Below are 15676 nucleotides of genomic sequence, written 5' to 3'. Positions count from 1 at the left end.
CCAGCTCCTGCAGACACCACATCCTTTTTCTATCCCAATCCCAGCTTCCTAAGTGCAGGGAGGACAGGAATACTCTGCCTTTACCCCACGTCCCAAGGGGGAGAGGAGGGGAGGAGAGGGCAGGGAAGGGAAAGAAAAAGAGCCTCGGGGGGCTGAGGTTTCCCAAATGATGACACTAGGAGGGTCCCTTGACTGAAGAGATGCTGTGAGGGGATCACTGTGGTGGCCCCGCTGCCAGGGTATGGAGCCAGTGGAGTCCCAGGACTCCCACAGCCTCACAGGCAGGATGGCCAGCCCTCCCTTGTTCAGGGCCAAGAAATGCATCAGGCTGTACCTGGGCACAGCCACCGTACCTGCCTGGTCCAAGGCCTGGCCTCTATGCACCCCTGGACTGGACTGTGTTGAAAGAATGAGGAAAAACCAAACCTTCTCTAGAAGGGCTTAATTTTTTTTTTTTTTTTTTTTTTTTGAGACAGTTTCGCTCTTGTTGCCCAGGCTGGAGTGTGATGGCATGATCTCGCTCACCACAACCTCAGCCTCACGGGTTGAAGCGATTCTCCTGCCTCAGCCTCCCGAGTAGCTGGGATTACAGGCATCTACCACCATGCCTGGATAATGTAATTTTAGTAGAGATGGGGTTTCTCATGTTGATCAGGCTGGTCTTGAACTCCCGAATTCAGGTGATCCGCCTGCCTTGGCCTCCCAAAGTGCTGGGATTACAGGCATGAACCACTGCTCCCAGCCCAGATCTATATTTTAAAAGCCCAATCCAGTTGCTGGTATGACAGATGGATGAGTATGAAAGGCTGGGACCTCCTATGGGTATAGGAGACAGCAGGCCCAGGTGGCCATGAGCTCACACCATGCAGTAGCCAGGGGTTGGGAGGGGAAGGCAGAAGGGTAGACGGACAATGGGTGGCCAGCCACCTTGAGGAGGCAAGTGGCAGTCAGGAAAGAGACACGAGCTGTGCAGGTCATGCTTATTGGTGCCTCTACCTACTCTGCAGTCAGCAGAGTTAAGCCAGGTCTGCCTGAGGAATCCATGCCTATTCTCCATCTGCCAGAAGCAGAGATTCCTAGGGAGGCCTAGTCTGGAGCAGGGGAGGGACAGGGACATTACCCATGGCAATTTGGCAAAGAGGCTGAGAGCGTTTGAGGCAGAGGTTTATGGACTCTGGGGGTAGGCCTCAGAGACTACCAGCTGGCCCGAGGCTGTTGAGTGGCCCCTAGTCTTGCTTAGGCCCTCAGAAAGCAGTTGCAAGCCCACGTGGAGACAGTGAGGGCCCAAGGAGGAGTTCCAGGGAGCACATGTGTTTCAATCAGGGCCAAAGGGAAGAAGCCTTTAAAGAGAGACCCCAGGAAAAAGGAAAATGGCTGCTGTCACCACCTCACTAGATTGCCCCCAGCTGGGCCCTGACAGCAGCCACAGCCACACCAGAACTAGCCATGCTCCCCGGGAGAAACCTCCCCATAAGGCTTCTCCAGCCCCAAAGGCGGGAAGCATCCTGCAACTTCCCCACCCCAGACTTCGAGACACTGATGAGAGCAGGATGAGGACAGCAGCTTCTGAGACTGATTTCTGTTTTCATGCCTCCTTGGGATTTTACCTGGCACCACTAAAAAAAAAACACCTCACATTTTCCCTCAAATAATAAAAGCCTACAAAGAGGAAGAATAAATCCTGAAAACAAACTGGTGGAGGGTAAGCACTCTACTAGACTACGTAGACATGCTAGATTATGAAGTAATTCTAGTCAGGAGGCCAACTGCCAGGTTAACATTCATATGAAAGTAAAACCCCTGGTCTTCTCTGTCATACCATTGGGCCCAAAGCCCCTGCACGCAGGGAAGCAGGCACTCAAGTGTGGAGGTGCCTCTCCTGAGCCATGTGCAGGCACATGCATGTGCACAGGTGCATTCCTGACACCTGCTCTGGGACATCCCAAAGCTGACTTTTTCCAGCCAGGATTGCTGATCCACAGTACTGAGCCCAGGCCTGGCTGGGAAGAGGGGTAGGAGAGGACCTGAGGCCAGCCAGCCCTATGCACTGCCCACCACTACCCCTCCCGGACCCCTGCAAGAAGCTCTGTCTGCTGCCAACCACCTGGGCAGAGAACTGGGGCCTTTCTCACTTCGCTCTGGGGGCTTCCTAAAGGTGCTTGGAAAAGAGTGCTTAGCTTATCAAGCTTGAGTGTCTGCTCTTGATGGGAGAGCCATGGAGGCAGTGGCTGAGACCACCACAGGATGCAGCCCCTGGCGGGCAGGAGAGCCTGCGCAGCCTGGGTGCCTCCCACCGGCTGTGCATGCAGACGACTTGCCACTAGCCAACAAGCCAGAGGGCAACCTGTCCTGGCCACAGCCTCTTGGCCTTACTAGACAGTGTCATGAACAAATGATAGATACAGAAAAGAGGGCTAAAAAGAAAATAATCAATTTAGGTGTTCTTTCCTTCTTATGCAAAGAGGTGTGGAGTCAGCAGAAAAGAGGCAAAGGTTTGGATAAAGAACGTGCCTTTAGGCTGAGCACGGTGGCTCACACCTGTAATCCTAGGACTCTGGGAGGCCAAGGCGGGCAGATCACGAGTTCAGGAGTTTGACCAGCCTGGCCAACATGCTGAAATCCCATCTCTACTAAAAAATTCAAAAATTAGCCGGCACGGTGGCAGGCACCTGTAATCCCAGTTACTCGGGAGGCTGAGGCAGAATTGCTTGAACCCGGGACACGGAGGTTGCAGTGAGCTGGGATCGCGCCACTGCACTCCAGCCTGGCGGACAGAACAAGACTCTGTCTCAAAAAAAAGAATGCACCTTTGGGTCAAGGGTCCCATGGACAGCCCCTGCTGAGACATCACCACACCCAAGCAGCCTAACCCGCAGCACAAGAAACACATTCGTGGTGTAATCTACATCACATGACCTGAGAAATGGCACCAGAGGTGCTCAGATGTGTGGAGGCTCTGAAGCCCTGAGGTGGGGAAAGCTGAGGTCTGGCCCTCATAGGACCAGCTCTCACACTGGAATCTTCTCTTTTTCTTTGTTTCTTTCTTTTTGGACGTGTCTGGGTCTTCTGATTCTCCACTTTCTTTTAAAACGACAACTAGGTTTTTAACTTTCAGGGCCAGAGGAAGGCGGCCCGAAGCAAAATCTGAGGCACAGGAACCACAGAATGCTAACATAGGAGAGGATGGTTTTTTCAACTTGACTGCACAGAAATCAAACAGACATAGGAGTGAGGTGAAAAGAAGACCAAGACAAGAAAAAGAAGCGCTAGGTGGTGTATGGATGCTGCACATGGGCCTACCCTCACACCAGCAGAGCACAAGGCCTGAGCACTGACTGCAGGGGTGGGGCTCGCCTGGCCAGGTACCTGCGGACACAGATGGAAGATTCTCCACCAAAGCCTAGTTCTAATGACCAGCACACACGCTACCTGCAAGATGACATCACCCAGGCTTAAAAGAGGAAAAGAGCCAGAAATGTTTGTTCTGATGTGCTCGGGACAGGCACCTGAGCAACAGAGGGGACACAGAAGGGAAAGGGCGGCCGGCTGGGATGCGCTGGGCTCAGGCCTCAGACTTAAGACTCGAGTCTGACACTGCCCTGGTGGGGGTGGTGCCCAAAGGAGGTACGAGGGGCTCCCCAGTATCTTCACCATCCTACCTGGTCACATCTGGGGCGGTGGTCGGGTGCACATGCTTCATGATGGTCTGGATCCAGTTCCGCCGGATCCCGGATGTCATGGCCGATAGGGTGAACTCGCCCTCCTTTGTCTACATGGGAAAGATGAGGCACCTTCAGTGACTGTTCCCTGGGGTGCCTGCTGCCCTCTACCTCCAAAGGAGCTCCCTGCATTTGGGTACAAAGTCCCACAGGGAGAAAGGCTGTGGCTGACTGACCCTTCTAGGAGTGCCACATGTGCCCACTACTGGGACAAGAGGGAGCTGATGAGCAGGAGACAAACCTGTGGCAGGGATGTATATCTGTGACAATGGTAAATCCAGTATCTTCTCTCAGTAAGGTCAGCTCGCGGTTACTGAGCACCAACTATGCACCATCATCCTTCCCAGTTCAGACAGAGGACACTGGGCCCCTCTCTTTAAGGAGTTCCCAGCCTTCAGGGAAGGGCAAAATCAGCATGTGCTGAGCATGGGTGGAGTGGGGAATGGGGAAGGGCATGTGTCTTGGGTGGGGGAAGTGGCGCCTGCAGTCTGCACCCACACAGGCACAGGGCACGATAGGGGTATCAGGGTCTTGGTGGCACTGAGAAAAGGCAGGGAAACCTGCTGGTTGGTTACTGTAGCTGTCCAAATGATGAGAATTAAGGTGATGGCAGAGAACGGGGCAGCTCAGAAGTAACAAAGGGGGTATGCACAATGCCTGGCTGGCTGGGTTGGGGAGAGCCTAGGACAAGCCCTAGACTCCTGCTTGGATGAGGCCGAGTCTAGGGCTTGCCCTAGGTACTTGCCCAAGGCGGTGGGGTGGGAGAGACTGTTCTGGGTGGGGATGGGGCAGCAGGTAGGACAAAGAAGCAAAGAGCACATGGACATGACCACTGGACCCCTGAGCAGCCCTGCCTGGGTACCTTTGTAAAGGGGAGGGCCAAGTGGTCTGCATGGAACTGGAGGCCAGCTACTGCACCTATAGGCGCCTGCCCAACAGAAGTGAGGGCTGCAGCCCTGAACTGAGAGCCGCTCACAAGCAGACTCAGCAGCCAGGTCAGCAGGGAAGCTGATGGCAGGATGCACTCATGGGGACAGTTTTCAGATGGCTGCTACTAGCCTGGCTGGGGGCCAAAACAGATCATGTGCCAGCCTGATGTGCCACAAAACACAGCTGGGACCTGACCTGCCCCTCCAGATGCCCGATCAAGACACTGCCACTGCTCAGCTTGGTCCTCCATCAGTTCTCATGTCCTCATGAGCTCAGGTGGGAGCCCCACCTTCTCCACGCCCAGGTGTGGGCGTTGTTGGAGTCTGGCCTCAGAACTCCACACAGAGCCCTTTTCTCCAGCTGAATTTTCTTTTCCAGCGGCTGCCTAATGTTCTCTGAGAGCCCATCATGCCTCAAATGGATCACTGCCAGAATTTCAGGGGATCCCCATGCTTCTGCTGGCTTCTGGGTGGGGCCTTGCCATCCTCTGGGTCCTGGTCCTGTCCTCACTTCTTCCTCCCAGGTGCCACTCCTTCCTTTCTTGCCCAGCCTCACCATGCCAGCCTGCCTGGCTCCTTTCTAACCAACCTGCACATCCTGCCAGTCATGTATCATGAACAGACAATTGACTGGCGTCTTCCAACACCTTTCAGTGCTCTCCAAAAGCACTGAAGACCAGCCCCAACCTGACCTTCAACCCGGCACTCTGGTCCCAGACTGGCTCTGTGTTCTCTGTGCCACCAGGTCTGGAATCCAGTCTGGGACATGCTTCCACACTCAGCCTTCCTGTTGAGCCTCAAGGGATCCTCCTCCAGGAAGTCCTCACACCGGAAGCACCTCCTCTTTCCTTAGAACTCTCAGTACTTGGGGTTCACAGAAAGTCATCAGGATAAGTAAGCCCTACCAGGGTGAAGTGAGGAGGGGGTTGATCAGTGGGTGAGACTGGCTGATGCCCTCATTTGTCACTAGGAGAGCGGGGCAAGTTCTCAGACTTCAGGTGTGCCCTGCCTGGAGAAAGCTGCTCATAAAGATGGGAGGTGGATGGCAGGAGAGGAGGCTCACTGGGCACTGTGTTCCCTTACCCCTCCCACAGGAGATGAGGGCAGAGGGGCCTCAAAACTTGGACAGTGCAGGCCGCTAAGGGCAGACAGTTCATGCCCGGCCCTAGTGCCACGCTGTTAAGTGCAGCCTCCAACAGTGACTCAGCTCCTCTCACTGACGCCTGCACACAGGAAGCCACAGCCAGCAGCCCAGTGGGCTGGCGGCCAGGATTTTCCTAGTAAATGAACACACTGGCCTTCGGGTCTATACTGCAGTCTTCTCTAAGTTGGGTCAATTTGAGTCAGCCCCAAATAGCTCAACATAGCAATACAACAGAGTTTCTGGGCCCCAAAATTTTAAGGTTAAGACTCTGCTACAGGTGAGCCCATCAGAGTCTAGCCTTGTGTGAGAAACCAAGTCCCAGGGCCAGGGCCCAAGCCCATGGTGGCAGCTCTTGATCCATCACACTCTCCGCCTATTCTTAAAGCCCTTGTGAGTGATGAACTAACTTTACCCAAAGAGAGGCCTGGCCTCTGTCCTGGTTCCTGGGAGGTAACTTCCAAACCCTGGAATTTCCTGGATGACTAGAGTCTTTGTTAATCATGGTGGTCCCCTGGGACCCCACTTGACACTGCATCCTGACAAGCCAACTCAGGGTGGAGGCTCGCCTGGCTAGAAGCAGGAAATTAGAGGAAGGCCATTAGAGGGTTGGGGTTTGGACCATGTGAAAGCAGCCGACCACGATAGGAAGGGCTACAGGTGGAGTTCAATGGTTAGGACAACTCTGTCAACCACAGCAGCTACAGAGCCTCCTAAAGCTCAACACTGGGGCTCAAGTGGGCTTCCTGGAGATGCTCTGTGCACTGCCCTGCATCAGGGCTAAGAGGGCACCATGTCCCCAAGGATGCAGAAACTTTGGCATTTGTGACTCCCCCAGTCCCAGATTCTACTCCACACGGCTCTCCTTTGGCTGGTTCTGGCTCGTATACTTTTTCTATAATAAAACTCATTGTAAAGACAGCACTTTCCTGAATTCTGTGTCATTCTAGTGAATTCTCAAACCTGAAGGTGATTTTGGAAACCTCTGTACTCAAAACTGGTGTCAGAGTGGGGACAAGGCTGGGCATAGCGGTTCATGCCTATAATCCCAGCACTTTGGGAAGGCGAGACAAGTGGATTGCTGGAGCCCAGGGGTTCAAAACTAGCCTAGGAACATGGTGAAACCCTGTCTCCCTAAAACAAATAATAATTAGCTGGGCATGGTGGCATGCACCTGCAGTTCCACCTACTCTGGAGGCTGAGGTAGGAGGATCACTTGAGTCTAGGATTTCAAGGCTGCAGTGGGCCATGATTGTGCCACTACATTCCAGCCTGGGCAGCAGAGCAAGACCCTGTCTTGGGGGAGTGGTGGGGGAAGAAGTGGAGGCAGATGTGACACAGTATGGAGGACTGTGCCCTTAACCTGGAGTCTGGCTGACTGCAGCCAGCCTTTGATCCACATAATTTTGAAGAAACAGCCAATAAGAACCATTTTGTCCTACCAATAAGATTTTTTTTTTTTTTTAAAGAACAAAGCAATGCCTTGTTCATCTGAGTACCTCACAAGATTTTGGGAAAAAACAGACTTTAAATAAACGAATGAACAAACACATGAATAAGTGAGTAATAAACAAATATAAATAATTGACTAACATTTTCATTCTTATTCCCCATACCCCACCATCCTCCCAACTGCCCCAACTCCAGCATTACAAAAAACAAAAGAAAAAAAAGAATTTTCAGAAACAAAAGTCCTTTCAGCAGTCTTCAGAAAAAAAGATACTAATGTCTAATGTATTGTTCAGATCATGAACTGGGGAAGAGGGTCAGGTGTCACAGGACAGAGGTGTCAAGGCTAAGACTAAGTGCTGACCACACATGCTGCATCAGGCCTGCCCAGAAGTGCCCCCAGGCCGGACATCAGGCTCTCCAACACGTGCCCCTGCCTGTCAAGCCTGTGGCCCCACTTCCATCCCTGGGCTCACATGTATCTGGAAGCCATAGTTTCTCTGAACTGGATACTCTGTGACATTGTAACACGTAGACAAGTCAATTTCCCCATCCAAGTCGGCTGCCTGCAGAGAGAAATGAAAGGGTCTTGAGATTTTTAGGAAGTAGAGTCAATGCCTAATTTCCATAAGCGATTTCCTGCACTGACTTTATTTTTAATAGTACACACACTGACAAGGGAGGATACTGTCTGTCCTACCACTGCACGACCCACACCACCCTGGGTGCAACCACACCACCATTTGTCTCTGTATCTGGCCAAAGATAGTTCACACCAGTGGTCCTCAAACATGCTGCTGTTGAATTCTTTCACATTCCTAAAAACTAAGGACTCTGGAAGAGTTTCTGTTATGTGGATTTCATCTACGGATGATATTTACCATGTCAGAAATTAAAACTGAAAAATTTAAACATATTTATTCATTTGAGAAAAATAACCTCATTTCATTTTAAGATAAAATTTAATTAAACAATCAGTGATAAGAGTCACACTTCTTTTAATTTTTGCAAATCTAACATCTGTCTTTAGAAAGGACAGCTGGATTCTCGTTTCTGCATTCAATCTGGTGAATAAAGAAGGCAATTTTTTTTTAGATGGAGTCTTGCTCTGTTGCTCAGGCTGGAGTGCAGTGACATGATCTTGGAGCACTGCAACCTCTGTCTCCTGGATTCAAGCTATTCTCTTGCCTCAGTCTCCTGAGTGGCTGGGACAACAGATGACCACCACCATGCCTGGCTAATTTTTGTATTTTTAGTAGAGACAGGGTTTCATCATATTGGCTAGGCTGGTCTCAAACTCCTGACCTCAGGTGATCCGCCTGACTCAGCCTCCAAAGTGCTGAGATTACAGGTGTGAGCCACCGCGCCTGGACAATAAAGTAAGTATTTTAATAGCTTTTTCAGATAGTTGTGGCTGTTCTTTGATAAGTAGTAGGCTCTTAAAGGTTAACTACCATGTGGTATTGAAATCATGAACTCTTTGTACTGTGTTACATTAAAACCCATGCATGCTTTTGTAACATTAGGTATTGGTCACATGGGAAATATGCGTAGCTACATGTAGCAAATATCTACGCATTTCATTATATAAGATTAAAATATCATCTTTGCTAATACAACCATCTATTGCATCAGAAGAATGTAAGTAAAGGGAAGTTGGTAATGGCGAATACAATTTTCTCAAGTTCTAATTTTTGCTTGGAAGCTCAAATTATATCACTGGCAACAAACTCTGTCAGTTGTTTTCCTTAGAGGAATGAGCTAACTTGGTTCATTTTCAGAAAAAATATGCCAAACACCCAAAATGAATGACGACAGTTTTGCCTATCAGTTGTTTGTCAAGTAAACATGGTGCTCCACAGAGAAACTGCTAGTTCAGCTGGCAACTCAATCACATGAGTCCTTTCATACTCCAGCATGCAACTAGGTGATGCTTCTCATTTCAAATCACAGAATATTAAAAAGATGGCCATTTAAAGATTGAGACTTCATAAAATTAGTAACTTCTACTGGTCCTTCAAGGACCTTTATTTACTTTAAAACCATTATTTAAAATGTAAGGCAGTGAAGAATCCAGTGACCACTGGTCTAGCCTGTTGCTACAACTAGGGCTGTGCCAAGTGCTAGTGGCTTTGCCTCCCATTGCTTTTACACCATCAGTGCAGATGGCCGCACATAAAAAAAAGGTCAATGATATCTTAATATTATAAATCATTTTAACCATCACTGCTTTCCTGAAAGGGCCTCTGGGACCCCCAGAGGTCTACAGACCACAGTTGGAAGTGCTGTTCTGTGCACACACAGCCAAACACACAGGCTCCTTACTTCCCCAGTGTTGAACACCACCAGAGGCCCGCTGCCCACACCCTCCTACCCCTACTTTTTATCACTACCGCCTTTAGTCTGTAAAAGACCAGCTCAGAGTATTTCATACTCTAGCTCTTAACGATGGGTATTTAGCCTCTTTCCAATCTTCTGGCTATTGCAAATGTGTGGAAATGACTAACCTGAGTATGTGGGAGTATATCTGAGGGATTCCTGGAGTAGAACTACTGGGGAAATGGCGGAAGAGGCTTGTCAAAATGTTTAGAAGAGATTATTTCATTTGTAGGTGAAAAAAAAAAGCCCCTTCTAGTTCTTTGACCACAGAATCAGGACTGTCAAGGGGCCCAACAAAGTTCATCTATCATATCTTGTCCTTGTCCAGAAGGCAGGGGACAAGATTTAGCTAAATTCTTCCAACTCCATTTACCATGAAATCTCTTTGTGGAAAAAACAAAACTGTTTATCCTGAGTTTTCAAATTTCAGTGCTTTTCAAAGAACAGAGAAAATAAAAGCTGCCCAAATCCACTGCATGTAGGCACTTAATTCAGGTGCCTTGATGAAATCTGGCATCATAGCCAGGAAAATGGTCACAAGGACAAAGGCTGGTCTTGTGCTCACCTTCCCACCAAGTTGGGACTGGGAAACCTAAGAGGGCAATATGGACACACCTTTGGCAAGGGAACACCACTGAAGGGCACTGTCCTCAGAAGTGAAGACATTAGCCTAGGGGAAGCAGATCTTCCAGCCCCAGATGACACCTGGACCCCTCCAGCTATCTCCACAGCAGAGGCAAAGCCCTGACACTCACCTCCTCAGCCACTGAATCCCTGTAGTATCTCAGGCTTTGATCAGCCAGGACAAACCAGTGTTTCTTCCACTGAAGGGGAAGAAAAGAAAAAAGACTCGACTACCAACTCCCATACAGTATGCCAGCCACTCCACGGCAATGCGCAGCCAGCCAGAGCCTGTGGGGCCCTCCCAGAGCACAGGGAAAGCAGGGGACAGGCTGACCCCCTCCCTTGACAGCACACAGGGGACTGTGCTGGGACCCGCAGGCAGCCATGCACTCACGTCCTCAGGACGCTCGCTAAGCTGCGACCCTCCAGTGAAGAGGCAGCACAGACAGCTGAAGAGGCCTCGGCTGTGGACTCTACAACCAGTGGTGTGGCTGGTGGCCAGGCCGTGCAGTCCTCAATAACTACAGAGGCTGCAGACAACAGGCTGGGCCCATCGGAACAGAAAGGTGGCTGTGAAATGGCATCTCCACCTGCAGGTGGCAGCCTGCAAGCCATGGCCATGTGGCCCCTAACCAACAGGGGTAACTAACCAGCTAGAGACCAAGTCTTCACTGTGAGGAGTAAGGAGGGGAACTTGAGTCTTCAGGCCAGGCCAAGGGCATTTGACATGGAGGGGAGAGAAAGAGGATGTCTTGCCATAGCAGCTCAGGAAGCAGGAAGGGAGGGCGGATGGGCTGGGCGTCAAGGCCTCTTAGGTAAGGACCCAGCAGGCTCCTCTTCATGCCTCCTTGGGAGCCCTGGCCTTCCAGCCCAAGGCACAGGGTCAAGGTGGGCTGGCAGGTCCAGCCTCAGATGGCTCTTCCTGCTTGAGTCTGATGGCAAGAATGTACCATGTTTGCTCCTTCCAGGGCTAACACTGCCACTGCAGCTGAGGGGTCTCACGCATGAGAGTCCTTGCAGTGCTAGGCTGCCGTCTACTTGGTTAGCTTGCATGGAAACACGAGCCAACCCCACAGCCAGAGGCTTTCTTTTTCCCTGGGGAAGCCAGGCCCCTAAAGAACGTTTAGGAAAGATCACCAGGTGGGGGCTAGTGTTATAAGGCATCCCTAAGGCCTGAGGCCAAGACCCCTTGTTGTCAGCAGACAGGCCGACTGAGCGCCCCTCAGAGCACCCTCTACTGCAGAAATGGAGGCTGTGTGCCTGCACTTCTAGGAGCGGATGGGAATTTCAGCCACAGCCCTGGTCTGTAAGACAAGGGGCATGCATGCAGGAGGCAGGCATGGAGCCAGCACTCGCAGACTGGCTGGGGACAAGGTCAGTTCACCCTCACCCTGCCCCAAGACTCCCCAGGGGCCACGGCAACCCTGCACACTCACCTGGCCATCCTCATACTGCTTAGTCAGCCAGCCTTTCTTGAAATTCAGCAGGTCGGGCTGAGTGAGAAAGGGAGAAAAAAAAACAGCTCAGAGGAGACTCCTATAGTGTCATAGGTGTTTGACGGGGCCGGTATTTCTGTCCAGATGAGGCGGGTACCAGGAAAGGGGTTTCTCCACCTGCCAGACAAGCCTGTGTAGCCCCCTTACCCTGGTGGGTACTGCCCACAACCCGCCTTCTATAGGCACGCGCAACCTTCAAGAAGGAGATGGTGGGCTTGGCAGGCTGGCAGGAGAGAAGGTATGGTCTCATTGACCTGTGAACAGTGTGGGCTCCGGCCTGTACAGGGCTCACAGCACAGGGCCTATCTGGGGGGCAGAAAACGAGCCCAGATGAAGAGTCACAGAGCACTTTATTTGAAGGGAAACATCTGCAGGGAAGACTGAAAGAATTGATTCAAAAGTTCTTGCAGAAGCCACAGGAAGCCTGGGAAACAGAGATGTGTGGTTTGAGGAAGCAGCTGCAGCCCCGCTGAGACCCTCAGGCCATTTGTCCACCAGGAGCAGGCTTGACCTGTATTCCCCACAGGTCAAAGAGCAGGACAGCAGACAGCGGGGCAGCGCTCAGGCACAGGGCTCTGTCCTTCCTCCACCTGTGCTGCCCAGACACACCTGGAACCTGAAGAGTAGCCTGAGAGAGCAGTGCCACCTGCAGCCCACCTGGCTGGGCCCCACAGAGACACGGGTCACCCCACCTCTTGTCCCCGGTGCTCTCCACTTTTCTACAGCCATCTGATCAGAAACCAGCTTTGATGTCTTTTTGTATTATTCCAAGGAGTGAGACTAAGTGAGAACAGGCAAGAATTGTCAGGACAACTACCAGGACAGAGCGTTCTGGGAGCCTCTGCTCAGAACCCTGTCTCTGAGGAGTGAGGGAGGAACCACAGGTGGCTGCTGCCTAGGTCTGGCCAAGGCTAACACAGATAAGAAGTCCTTCTACAGAGCCCTGTTTCAATCCCAACATTCTGCCAAGGTGTGCAACTTCCTTGCTGCCCGAGTTATTTGAGGCACCCAATCAAAAGCAACACTGTGAAATTAGGACACCCTAACCCAAGCGACCCCTAAATAGGGAGGTCCTCTCCTACATACTTGTAGTTGCCATTTCGGCACAAGACCTGAGGCGTGGGCCTGCCACCTGCCCCCTCTGACAGCCTGCCTAGCCTGTGGATCTTTAACAAAAACTTATTAACGTCCATATCGTGGTTGTGTCATTGAAGCCATACCTGCATTCCAACCCCTGATGGCAAGGCCTATGCAGGTGGGCTCCCTACTGGTGCTCTCTGCTGGCTGCTGGGGACAGGAGCTCCCAGCTAAGCTGACGGAGAACCAACTGGTTTTGTTCAGGTTACCTGAAGCAAAACCTAGACTGAAGGAGAAACCCAAACCTTACTCCTCCTCACACTCCACATTACACATCAATCAGTGGTTGACAGCCCTCAATCCCTGAGGCAGGCCGGAGACCCTTATTGAGCTGCTTTGCAGGCAGTAAGGAGGAGACAAAAGGCAGTGAGCAGGCTCCAGGCTCCCATGGAGGCTGAAGATAGCATGCTGAGGTGGCCTTGCTCCAGTACCCTGACCACTCCCTGCCGCACCCCTGCTGTCATAGCTCTGAGGCCTTTGGAGGACCCAGGGCAAGGCCTGCTCTTCCACTTGAAGCATGAAGCGGAGAAGAAGACAAGCTCCAGCAAGACATGGCTCCTGACTCCGAAGTGCCACAAAATCAAATGCCCAAAGCCAGAGGAGCAGAGGGTCCCTGCCGCAGCCCTGCCTCCTATAGTCAGGAGTCTGCCTGGCCGAGGTGGCCTCCTCCACAGGGCTTCCTCCCGGAGCACAGGATGCCATGGAGCCCTTGGTTCTGCTAGGACCAGAAAAGGGAAGAAACACAGAATCTGCGGTCGACGGCCTATGGGTCGGTGGGTGGGGGTGCTCACAGACACGAGGGCCTGTGCACAGAGGGACAGCTGGCGTGGATGCATAGACAGAAACAGACAGCGCCTCAGAGTGACCAGAAGCAAAGGAGCACGGCCTCCGGAGGACACAGCGCCTGGGCTCACCGTCACGGAGGGCTCCGTGGACCTCCTGTCCAGTGACTTGGCTCTTCGGTGTGGAGACAGGGGGGAAGCCGAGGCGTCTGGGAGAGGAGCTGGGGGGGCTTCGTTGGTGAAGTCCTGTGGCAGAGAGCAGCCGCCAGTCAGTGCAGCCCAGGGCAACACAGGCAGGTGAGGGACAAGCTGGTGCTGTCCACACCTCCAAGGGCCACCAGGCCCTTGCTCCTGGCGAGGGGCAGTGATTTGCCTAGGTCCCCACAGCAAGTCTGCAGCAGGGCCAGAACAGGACCCGCGTCGTGAGATGCCCTGGTTGATAGAGCAGCCTTTTTCTTTTTGGATACTTGGTCACCATCACTTTCCTGGTCCCACCCCATCCTCCAGCTTCTCTGGGTCACAGAAGGAAGAGACCTGGGATCTGTGGCAGCAGGTGGCAGGCTATGGGCCAGGCAGTGGGCACTAGGCACCTTGTGAACAAGAGAGAAGCCAGGAGAAGATGAGCTTGGACTTGGCCGGCCACAAAAGCAGCAGGCAGGTGCCCAGGAGGATTTCAGAAGCCGAGTCTACCTTGGGCTGAGTGGAGAAACGAGGGGTGCAGCTGTACTGAAAGAAAGAGTTAAGAAGGTGTGACACTGAGCCTTGTTTCCGGGCTGCCTCGGAGAGGAAGAGAGTGACTCTAATTAAATTTGGGATCTAAAACGTGCGAGAATATCCTTTAGCAGAGACGGAGAAGGCTCTGATACGAAGCTGCAGGCGACAGGCCTGCACAGGAGGTGGTCACTATGCGGAGGAGGCGGTCAGAGAGCAGAAGCCTGGCAGCAGTGCATCCTAGGCATGTGTGGAGGGGACTTGGCACATGGGCTGCATGCTGATCCGAACCCGAGCCGCCCCCCAGGAGCTCACCCGCTTTCTAGGGAACGCCCTCTTCTCGCTGCGGCCCTGGCGCGTGTCGCTGGATGGCGAGGGCCCCACTGCATTGGTCTCCATGTGCTCTGCCTTCTCAATGTCCAGGGCCTCAAACTTTTCAATCACCTGGGACCTCCTGCAAGAGATGACACGAGGCCCTGAGGTGGCAGTAAGGGGAGAAGAGGCTCCTGTAGCTGACTCCTCCCATGCTCGGCCTGGCCTAGGCCTGATTTCCCTGAGGTTTGCACAGCACAGAGGTTGTCTACACATGTGCTCAGCCAACCTGAGCTCTACCTGTGTCCCTCCATGGCCCTCCCTCCCACCAGGCCTGTGCTCGCCCCTGCTCTCTGCCCTCACGCTGGAGGCCCCACAGGCTCTGTGGTGTTGACCCACTCAGCATTCACACAGCTTGGCACCCAGCAGCCTCTCCTGAGCCACAGACATGATCAAAAGGCAGGCAACCACCACCTCCGAGGGCGGCCTCCATTCTCATTGCATCCCTCATGGATCACAGTGCAGCCCCCACCCCAAAATTTAGCAAGAAAGAGGCCCTAGAATTAACATTGTTTCTGCCAACAGTAAAAGGAATCAAAGACCAAATTAAAACAAAAACAAAGCAGGTGATTTCATGTGAGAGGGCTGGCGGCCTCCTCAGGCTGTCTACCGCCGGAGACGGAGCTGAGATGGGGCGAAGCGGGTGGAGGAGGTGCAGCGCCACCCAGCGGCACAGCAGGAGAGCGCAGAGGCAAGACCTGAAAGAAAACAAGGCTGGGAAATGAATACACGGAAAAGCACTGCTTTTTCAAATCAAATAATGGTGAATCAAAATTACCCAAAGAATTAAAGAAGCAAAAACCCAAGGTAATCACTGAAGAGGGAGAGAGACCATGATTGTCCACCAGTGGCAAGGAGTCGCCCTGGTGGGGTCAGAGGTGGGGGTCATGCCAGCTGAGGCTCAGCTCACGGGGACTGCTCACCTGGGGGGCTTGGC

At 52.4% G+C, this 15676-nt stretch overlaps 1 protein-coding gene across 6 annotated transcripts in view; it reads right to left on the bottom strand.

Moving 5' to 3' along the window:
- Positions 1–15676, bottom strand: part of MPRIP (myosin phosphatase Rho interacting protein) — a 148070-nt gene that overhangs the window by 32681 nt on the left and 99713 nt on the right. For 5 of the 6 annotated variants that reach the window (XM_032270298.1, XM_032270299.1, XM_032270303.1 and 2 more), the window contains exons 8-13: positions 14683–14821; positions 13789–13902; positions 11678–11734; positions 10373–10441; positions 7715–7804; positions 3660–3769 (exon numbers count right to left, since the gene is read on the bottom strand). In XM_032270298.1, coding sequence (XP_032126189.1) covers positions 3660–3769; positions 7715–7804; positions 10373–10441; positions 11678–11734; positions 13789–13902; positions 14683–14821 — 579 coding nt within the window. The remainder of the gene's footprint in view (positions 1–3659; positions 3770–7714; positions 7805–10372; positions 10442–11677; positions 11735–13788; positions 13903–14682; positions 14822–15676) is intronic. The other variant, XM_032270301.1, reaches the window with a different exon arrangement.

The sequence above is a fragment of the Sapajus apella genome, unplaced genomic scaffold (assembly GCF_009761245.1).
Source record: "Sapajus apella isolate SASKATOON/1434 unplaced genomic scaffold, GSC_monkey_1.0 scaffold208, whole genome shotgun sequence".
NCBI lineage: Eukaryota > Metazoa > Chordata > Mammalia > Primates > Cebidae > Sapajus > Sapajus apella.
The sequence above is the reverse complement of the archived record's forward strand: the minus strand, read 5'-3'. Positions and strand labels throughout refer to the sequence as shown.